Source organism: Leuresthes tenuis, unplaced genomic scaffold (genome assembly GCF_036924035.1).
Source record: "Leuresthes tenuis unplaced genomic scaffold, fLeuTen1.0.hap1 SCAF_9, whole genome shotgun sequence".
In the NCBI taxonomy this organism is placed as follows: Eukaryota; Metazoa; Chordata; class Actinopteri; order Atheriniformes; family Atherinopsidae; genus Leuresthes; species Leuresthes tenuis.
The window spans coordinates 8,070,238-8,080,793 of NW_027325363.1; the positions used below are offsets into that span (position 1 = coordinate 8,070,238).

General features: G+C 38.1%; 1 protein-coding gene across 5 annotated transcripts in view; it reads right to left on the minus strand.

The window, feature by feature from the left end:
* Positions 1-10,274, minus strand: part of nbeab (neurobeachin b) — a 175,863-nt gene extending 165,589 nt beyond the window's left edge. For all 5 annotated transcript variants that reach the window (XM_072392132.1, XM_072392135.1, XM_072392134.1 and 2 more), the window contains exon 1: positions 9,757-10,274. In XM_072392132.1, coding sequence (XP_072248233.1) covers positions 9,757-10,029 — 273 coding nt within the window. In that variant the 5' untranslated portion in view covers positions 10,030-10,274. The remainder of the gene's footprint in view (positions 1-9,756) is intronic.
* Between the last annotated feature and the right edge of the window lie 282 nt (positions 10,275-10,556).

Consider the following 10,556-nt stretch of genomic DNA (forward strand, 5'->3'; position numbering starts at 1 on the left):
CAGCTGTAGTGGAGCAAAAAATAAAAATATGGTGATTATTTTAACACTTGTCAAAAAGAAAAGCCTTCACATGACTGCAAGAAGTTAGAAGAGCGAGATGAAATCAGTGTATAGCCTCAAATATGTACTAGTAAAAAACGTTGCAGTTGACGAAGAGATAACATTTTAAATCCAAAGGGAATAAAGTGCAAATGAAAACATGACATATTCAAAGCATGACCATCCCATCAACAATGCCTTCTTTGTCAGGCATAAAACAGAAATCTGTATTCGCAACACACTTCATTAACTGCCTAGTGGCTCTGGCCTAGGAGAGAACTGTAAATCTGCCACTTCCTTTAATACAGACGTCTTGCCTGGCGCTACACCAGTTGAGTGGGTTACCTCTTCTGCTATTGTCTGTGTTCTGTAACTGGTGGTAGAGGGAGAACTGCTGTGCCTCTCCACTGGGAAGCTGCTGATGTATAACAGCACATGTGTGCTACTGTGTATGTTGATGCACAGCACTCAGAGCATTTTTTTTTGCCACCGAATTTTCCATTTGCCAGGTACATTTTGGAACTGGATCAGCCTCACTGGTGCACTGCTCTCCTCTGAATTCTGTGCTGGAGCTTGACACACTCCATCACTGATTCCAACACGACTAAACGATGTCTAATCCTTCTTATCAAGTTGTAATCCGAAACATTTCTAAATCACCCTCAAAGGATCATTTGAGGTTTCAAAAATGAAACCTTCAAATGGTAATAAGACCGATTTTTTTTTAAAGAGACATTAACAGCAACAGACTGTGCACAGTCATTTTTCTTTTGATCAGAGGACGCGCTACAAAAGAGCATCTTGACCTACTGCATTACCCAAAAGCAAAATTTATGCTCTTTTTTTTTGTGACATGATTTTCCTGCATGGAAAAGATCATTTAACAAGCCTCATGTGGGGATATGTTTAGTTCTACATGATAAATTAAACAAAATGGAAAGTAAAAATATTTGTTGGCCTTGTAAAAGCAGCTGTGTGAGTCTGTAATAAACAAAAAATAAATCTCCAGACTCACATGGCATTTTTCAAAAAAGTACATGAACAAAGTAAAATGTTCAACCACTTCTGAATGCCAGCACAGCCAGCTTCAACTGGCTGATAATCAGAATTAATACCATCCCAGATAACACAAAGCTCTGAACCGATATTCTCACTTGATCCTGTTGGAAAGGTGGTTAATGAGATTATTTGCTGAGAGGTAAAAACATTCGACACAAATTGTATGTCATTTCAGATTCATTCAGGGTTTTTTTTTTAAGTAAACACTCCACCACAAACAAAATGTTGGTTGGGTTTGAATATAAATCTGTTCCTTATATCATAATGTCTAACAGCTACCTGGTGCCTGTTAACTTGCATGTTTTTGGACTGCGGAAAGAAGTCGGAGTACCCAGAGAGAACCCATGCATGGACAGGGAGAACATGCAAACTCCAAACAGAAACTCTAGCCAAGATTCGAAATAGGAATCCTCGACTGATGGTGAAGATGAGGACAGGACAGACAAATTAAAGTTTTATATTCCCCACCAGCTCCATTATCACACAGTGATCCTAACAGGGCCATAGATGTTATCTGCGCCTTCAATATGTAGTTATCTAGCAGTCTTTACTTGTGTTTCGTCTGCACTGCCACAGTGCTGTCAGCCCTCTGCAGGAAGCAATATGACTTGTATTTGCCTGATCAGAGGAGCAGCTCATCTCCATAGAAATGAGCGTGTTTATACAGAGCCTTATTCGTATGGGGGGAGAGAACGTACTCACACTTTGGCTGAGATTTGGTCGACTGCCAGCACCAGTTCCAAACAGGAGTAAGCCCAATTATTCACGTTGTTCCTACATATGATAATTCAAAAGACTCTTCCCTGGTTATAAATAGCTCTAGTTAACAATAGTTCAGAAACCCACCATAGCCAGGCAAAAACAAACATGTTATATCAAGAAGCTTGATGTAGCAGAAGGTTAAGTTTCTGTTGTTATGTAACAGCTTTTGAACAGTATGTGAGATAATATCCTATGACATTCCAGAAGACTAAATGTATTCATATTTACACGCAGTACAGACCCATCAGCCACAAACATTAAAACAATTGTTCATTATTGTGTAGGTCATCATTATGCTGCCACCACAGGCTCCCACACACAGATAATACTTGAGTGAGCAGCTCAGGTTTATAACAGCAAACAAGGCACATGTGGCAACCCATTCAAATATCTATTTCATCATTTTTAACCACCTAAAACAGTAAAGGCTTATTTTAGCTTATTATAGCTGTGTATCACGCACATACACATAGCTGGGTTTCAATTCTGTGGCAAGGTGAATTTGAGCAAACCTTTTTAATGTTCCTCTATACATAATTCTAATAAGACTCGTCTCCAATTACAGGCTTGCAGTGAATGAACTATGCTCTGTGCTGTCGTCAACAGGTGACAGTTTTGGCTAATTTGCACACAACTATAATTAACAAAGTAGTCATCTCTAAATGAAAACAAAACTAATAAAAGCAGTCACATTGGTCATTTTCAAGATAAAAATGGAGAGAGGTCTTCTGCTAAAGAAATTATTTATGTTAGTCATTTCCATCTGCTCTAATGTGAAAACACATTCTATTCACATTACCAGTCAGTGGTTTGAATGTTTGGGATGATCAGTGTAAGTAAAGTATGCACAATAAGCAGAGCAGACTTCCTCACAGAGGGGTTGGATAGGCATGAGTGTTGTCAACTTGGATCAAGCATTGGATCAGGCAGTGTCAACTCACTGTAGAAGAATTGTCATCACTGCACAGTCCCTGTCAGACATCCTTTTAAAAATAAAAACCAAACAAATTAGGTGGAAAGATTAATTAATATTAGACAAACAAAAAAAGAAAATATTATTTCTGAAAAACAAATCTGAACCTTCAAGCCTTTAGTCTATAGCTTACTGTAGTAGATTTACATGTATACATAAATACTGGATTGTAGGCATTTCACTGACTTCTCTTAATTAAATTTCATCATCACACTGTACTGTGATCCAGCAACACATTTCTACCAACACATGTCGAAAAATAAGCCCTGAAAGATGAAGTTCCCACAACCAAGACGCAGTTGAGCCCCCAGTAAATATTGCCTCTCTGAGCTAAGAGAGGCCTCCCCAGGATGCACCATGACACTAATGTAGGCAGCAGCAAAATAATATAATATCTGCATCTCTCTGGGATGTGAGTGAGTAGAAGCATTGCAAGAAAAGAGTGAGCCAGAAGGTAAAACAAAGATCAGAATCATTTGACCCTTCTCTTTAACATCTCTTTCACTGACTGTTAATCGTTGGAAAGAGAAAAAAAAGATTGGTTCCCAAAAGCATTCTTATATTGCTGTTGGCAACTAGCTGTTGTGACCTAAATGTGTATTCAATCATACTAAATTTCGATGTAAGTGTGCTTTAACTTGCAATAGCAACTCATTAGGCCGAATGACTAATATCTTACAAAATACCTCATAAAGACTAATTGGTGAAAAAAAAAAAAAGGTTTAAAATAAACTTGGAGACATGACAACACAACTATACTTGGATGTTGAGGAGACCTCAGAAAAAACAGACATAGTAGAACAATTCAGTCTTTGAAATTCAGTCTTTCCCTCCGTCCTTGGTTGAGGACAAGAAAATGCATTATTGGCAGGCTGCCCGAGTCAATTGACAGCTCAAGGAAATGACTTTAAAACAAGCAAATTTGCACAAAATCCGAATTTCAATTTTCTCTCAAATCCTAAGAAGACTATCAAGAAGCAGATCAGAGGAAACTGATGTTGGCAGAAATTGAATGGCTCAGTAAAGAATAAACTTTACTGAGGAAGCACAATTTTAGCATTGTGTAGCCCCCTCCAATGCACAAGGGTCAAACTGGAAAAATAAAAAGGCTCAGTAAAGAATTCATGAAGGCAAACACTGCTATACACTGCTGATAAATGTTGAACTTAACTCTCTCATACAGAACATGTGGCACCTTGGAACAAAACCAGGTGCACCACTAATGTCAACTGCTCCTCACCTGCTCCATGCGCAAATCATCATCTCTTATCAACTTATTCAACACAGGAGTCCAAAGGTAATCAACCACAGAAGAGCATAATCAGACAAAATGCGTGTTTCCAATCAATGATTATAAATAAAATGATTGGTGAATTTCTTGATAGGATGTTTAAAAAAGCCACAAAATCATTGCAAGCTCACGGCACAGTTCATGCAACTGGAAACTTGATTGCATTTTTTTGTAAATATGGCCTTCCAGAAAGCATCAGACAGAATGTCTAATAAAGATACCATGCATGTGGAGAATCTGCAGCTCAGGCAAAAAAGGCAAGAGCACACTGGCCAATTTTCTAATAGCAATGCAGAAAAGAACTTTGTGTGATATCAGTAAAACTCTACCAGGATATATTGATCAAAAATTGATCAGAGTGTGGAATTGACTAAAGAGCAGCGCAGTGTAGGCCAACCGTAACTAAGAGCACCCTCAGCCGCACACACACACACACAAACACACATCCATGACCTGTTCTTGTAATTTGTTATGCATTTCCAGGTATAGTGTTTTTTGTTTTTTTTGTAAGTCGGGTCGTAAGCAAAGAAGTACACAATACCAAAGCATTCCGTGAAATACACAGCATGGGTCATGAGGAATTTGAGATCGCTCCAGCAGAAAAGCCTTTACAGAGCATTGCTCGCCTTCCTTTAAGCAATCATCAGAAAAGATATTCATCTTCAGTTGATGCTTACCGAGAGAGTTCTCAAACTCTGTTACTTCTAACAGCATTCAGATTCAGCGCTTAAACAGAAAGAACATGAAAAATGCCTTTTATCTCTTGATAACGGCATCAAACAAGGTTTTATTTGCCAGAACCAAAATCAACCAGGGACTCAATAAAAAGATCATATATCAAAGAGCAAACTGAAGAGTCAAAATATCTTAATAATTTCAAATACAATCAGCATATTTCATATCATATATGTGTAATATTTTGCTTTGTTCTGTGTTGTTATTAACTTTCATTTAAAAAAAAGCATTTTCATTAAAATATTAACCTTATTTCCAAAGAAGTTAAGAACTCTTTGGAATTCAACACAAACTTAAATCTATAATTTGTCACAAAGTTTGATCCCAAATAGCAAAAGGAAACAACCTTTAGTTTCTTCATCAAATAAAAAAAAAAAATGAAGTATCTATGATTTGATGCAAATAACATATAGAGAAATGTTTTATCTTTACTCCTCTGGTTTATTGTTTATTCCAGTCAGACAGACATACTACCATGTACAGTACTGCATGCAAAACTCCTATCTGGCAGAAGTATTCAGACCTCATGTCAGCAAATACACACATAGATCACAGGACGCTACCCATTATTCTAAGGAGCCTTAAGATATTTCTTTCTCAAAGAACTTCAATTGCTATGTAATGAATTGCCTCGTCCAGTCAGAGATTTTCTGATCACTGGTGCGTGTCGGATGTAAAGGGCCAGGTCTTAAAAACAAATCCCAACAAGGCACTGGATAATATCTCAGAGTAAGGGAGTGAATCTAAATGTTGTCTGTGTTACTCTATTTAACTTCTGTGTAATTAAATAAACCTTGTACTATCAGTCTCACATATTATCTTAATTACAGCTTTCATTTGAGGCTACCTACATGAAAGAATAATGGCATCTCACCCTAAACAGTTGTATTAAGGAACGGTAGCACAGAACTACAAGTACTATTGCTCAGGGAAAAAGGCAAGACTTTAATGGTCATTAAGACCTTTGACCAACTTTTATCTAATTACTTTGTTATGGTATAGTCTGCTGATGTAAGAAAAAAAAAGCTTAATTAGGCTGAAATTGTCACTTGTTTGGAATTAACAGAATATTCTCATCAGGTTCATTTTAGAAAGGCAGCAGGAAGCTGAAGCATTGATAGAAAATTATATAATCACGGTAACTGATAGTGATTTCTAAGCCTCAAGCCATCATTTTACCTTTATCTTTTGAGACATATCAAATGAGGACCCAAAGTATGACCATACAGTGGGGACTTGCCAGTAACGAGGTACCGACTCTCCAAATCATATCCCTGCTTTATCATCTATATTTCCCCCCTCAATGGGCCTATCGTCTATAAGTTGAATTAAAAAAATTCTTAATATCTTGAAGAGGATATTAAACTAGCAAATTCATAAACTTACTTGTGCCCATTGTGACCATTGTAGAAATGGCAGGTTTAATATAGGTTTTAAGGTTTAAGGTTAGATTAGATTAGATTCAACGTATTGTCACTGAAAAAGCAAACACTTTAAACAATTAAATGCAGTTTGACATCTAACCAGAGGTGCAAACCGCAGCTTATGAAAGTGCATAAGGCACATTGGCTTCACTTTTCAGACCTTTTAAGACTGTTTTACATCCATTAGGCCTATAGGCTGGAGCTTTTTTTTTTTTAATTCAGCTGGTGAAGGATGAGTTATATGGGCAAAAAAACAGGTACTAAAATCGCACACGTTTTGGACAGGTTTTCACCGAGCTATTTATATGCTCCAAAACTGTGCCACCATATGTTTTTATGTAACATAAATGGATTCAAACTGTCTCCTAATGATGATAAAGCTTCATCTAAATGATGGGCTACCCACTAATGGGCACGATCAAGCTTTATGGAATGTAGACTAACTCTACTACTTGTAATCAAAATGTGATGACATTCATAAAAGGCTGTTATGTTATCTTTTTATTCCAATATGAAAATGTTGACATTTTTCAGTTCCTGCCAGATTAACCTACCTGTGCCCTGAACGACTCCCACAAAAGGTTTGGTATAAAGTGAGAGAACAAATATTATTTGGTTATTTTTGAAGCACTGGATTAAAATAAGAATGATATGATATGAAAGGTACAATATGCGGGAATCTCTACAGTAAGTATGAGAATACAGTATGACAATGGAACTGCAGTAGCAAAGGCATTCTACCTCTGTTCGGTGAGTTTTCTGGAAAAATGTTCTGGCGACCGATAGAGGACTTCATTCCCCCTTTTATAGAGCATGGCCAGCATGGAGAAGCATGTAATCCAACAAAAATATTTTCATTAACTAACCATAAGCTCCAAAGCCATGCTGCTTTTGTTCTTAAGGAGGGAAAATGTGTGGTTCTGGTGAGCTTGAATTAATATCTACATAGTGCATCCCTGTTCATAAATCAAACAGGTGCTGTAGAATTTTCCCTCTCCTGCTCCTTTAGCAGGCTCATTTATATCCAGACTCATTCATCAGTTACATCAAATATTATACAATTCACCTGTTAGCTTTGCTTAAGATAAGACATGCACAGCTATTTCAACCATCATACTGACTGAAATTCAAACATGTTGAATACGAGTATCCAAATTTAGAATAGAGGTGGATTGCGTGGATGTATTGGTTTGACAGATTTTAAATATTTCCTTTAATCATTTCCCCTTTGACGCAAAAACATGTTATGTTATATGATGTTATGCTAAAGATGATCACAGTTTAGTGAAAGTCTGACACTTTAACATCTACACTTCATGTCTGAAATTGGTATGCGTTTGATACTGGAAGAACATTTAGGTTGAGCATCACTTTAGGAAAGCCCAAAGAAGCTCTGTGTTAACTCTGATCTGAGATGACAGTCTGGGGAACCTTGCTTCTGACATGATATCAAGTAGCTGTTGACAGCATATGAGAGCCTTTTTATTTCTTTAAGATAGAATCAAGATGAAAATGTGTTATGAAAGCTTTTTTTATTTCAAAAGGTCATACTGTATTCTTACAAACCAATCTCCAACTTATTATCTATCAAAACATGTTTAACTTTGATCAAGAAGATGCAAGCTGAGTAATGCAACTCTTTTTGGTTTATTGAATGATTCATTTTACTGACAATTACCAGCTTCTACGCTCTCATTCTGGGAAAAAAAGTGCGAGTCATCTGACAGGTTAAGACAGGTGAATACTGTAAATGGATCGTCTGGGGAGCAAACTTTCTAACGTTTTCATGACAGATTTTCAGGCAAAGATCCTCAAACCCCAGCTTCTCCAGAATGTTACTGAAAGATAGAGGGAAGCATTAATTCATCAATCTACAAATTGAAGCCCATGAGGTACAGTTAAGAATTCCTCAGAACCCTCAGGTTTTTCTAAACTTGAAAAATAATCCCAATTTAAAAGAATAAAATAATCATGGTCTCATGGCAAGTAACAAATGACATGGCTGTTGGCGTTCATGCAAAATTTGTGATGCAATTTAGATGAATCCTTGTACAAATTGTTGTGTGATCTGGTCCCAAAGATTACTACATTATATGCATTTTTTCTTTACTTGGACCAAGGTTGAACTTTGGTTGTCAAACTGGCTGGATATCATCAATGGCACCATTTCAAGGCACTAATTAAATCTGCAAAGAAATGCGTCATTCGTGAGCTCAAAAGAGCTCAATGTGGCTGGGAAATGATTCTATAGAGTACATGCTGCAATAGTATTACATGAAAGAGCATTAGCAAAATACTTTTCAAATAATGAGAAAAAGGCAGAAGATCAACAGAATAAAGTGGAACATATCTAAAAACACCTGGTCCAAATAAATGTGCTCATTTTGTTTGGACCTTTTTCGGTTGGGCTTAAATAAATAAATAAAATCTGAATGAGTGAGATGCACTGAACAAATTTACTGAGAAAGTAACACTGCAAAGTGTGAGAGGGCAAGGTGTCAGTGACTCCAGCTACTGCAGTAATCTCATGTCTGAACATGCCAAAGGCTACAATTTGTTCTGCTTCACAAAGTGGGTCTCTGTTGTGCTAGAGCAGGTTGTAATTAATCTCTGGTGCGCTAACAAGGAGAGGCCAACCACTGCAAACAGACTCTGAAGTCCTCCTGCAGATCGTAAAAAGCACAAAGTGTGAACTGACTTCACAGTCTCTCAATTTCCTGTTAGACTGTATCAAGTGATCAATCTGGCTTTACTTGCTAACCTTGTACATGCTATAGGCTGTATACTGGTGTAGATAGATTGTAATCCCCATTCACTATATGCAGAGTCAATATAAATGAACCAAGACAGCATAATACTCCCACAACGAGGAGCAGACTAGAATAGACCCAAAATATTCATCATTTTAAGCACATTAATAAGCTGCAAATCAAAAATTTTAAAAAGTCAAATGTTGTAGCAATTTGGGCTCCTTGAAAACAACAGCTATACTTCCTGGCAGTATGGGGACTCCCAGGTCTTGACCCTTAATATTCTCTCTCATACACAACCCTCAGTTGCCTCCTGCCTTTGCTAATCTACATTTATCTACTTCAACAGAATCAGCACATCTGCAGTCTATAAATGGCTCATTTCTATGCTCATCATTCTCACTGATTAAAAAATAATAACAATACAAGACGGTTAGTACTTCGTTTAACTTGAAAACTTCAGAAAAGGTTTTGCTGTAGTATCTCCTCGTTCCTCAACCCACCTTTAGTGTGCATGGGTGACTTTTACGTGTTCACTCGTGTTTATTCTCTCACTTCTTGAGGCATTAGTACTGCAAATAATACATTCATTTCACAGACTCTACACTAAAAGATTATATGTTCTGCTATGTGTGAATATTGCGTTGCTGACGCCACTGATATTTATTTCAGATGTGGATTTAGGCAAAAAATGTCCGGTCAGAGGGGAGAATATGTACTTACCAAATTCAACACAGTTTCCACAATATCCCGGTTGCCAACCTCTCCAACCTGGATAAGTCCGACGAGTACTGCAAATTTCATCCTGATATTCCGGATAGGAACCGCTGGATTGATCATCCCAGCCGGGAGGACCACTGAACCTGAGCCGGACATCATCATTGTCTCACCGGCAGCAGCGGACACTGCAGCCGCATGTTGGCCGTGACCTGCAGCAGGTTTACGGTCCGAGAGCGACAGCGAGCCCGGCATTGTCACCGGTCTCTCGCTTGTCATCTCCAGCAAAACCGAAAGGTTTCAGGAGCTAATTCAACGCTCTCTCCCTGTGATGTATTTAACCACTGCTGTGGAGCATCAAGAAAAACAGAAAGACACTCGCAAAGCCGTAAAAAACAAAAGCAACACACAAGAGAGAAATAATTCTCTGTCAGTAGAATCTCCTCAGGAGAGTTCCGATGAGTGACTCTGGTCTGTTGTCGGCACCAACCAGTTAACCGAGCTGACTGACCCGCGGAGCAAATACGAAGCCGTGTGTGTATGTGTGTGCAGCGCTCATGGATGCGCGTATCCGCTCCAGGGCAGCTGTCACCGCCTTGATGCCGCCCCCTGCCTGCGGTTCCACGCCTGCGCTGGACACAGGTCGCTTTCTCGTGTTGTACACCACAAAGGAGGGAACATCCAAATGGATTGGAGTTTGAAGCATTGCCATCCATTAAAATAACAAAACAAAAGAAAGATTAATTAGTAGGTGATACAAAAATGCCACAATAAAATGAATCTTTCCATCCAAAGTAGTACCGTAC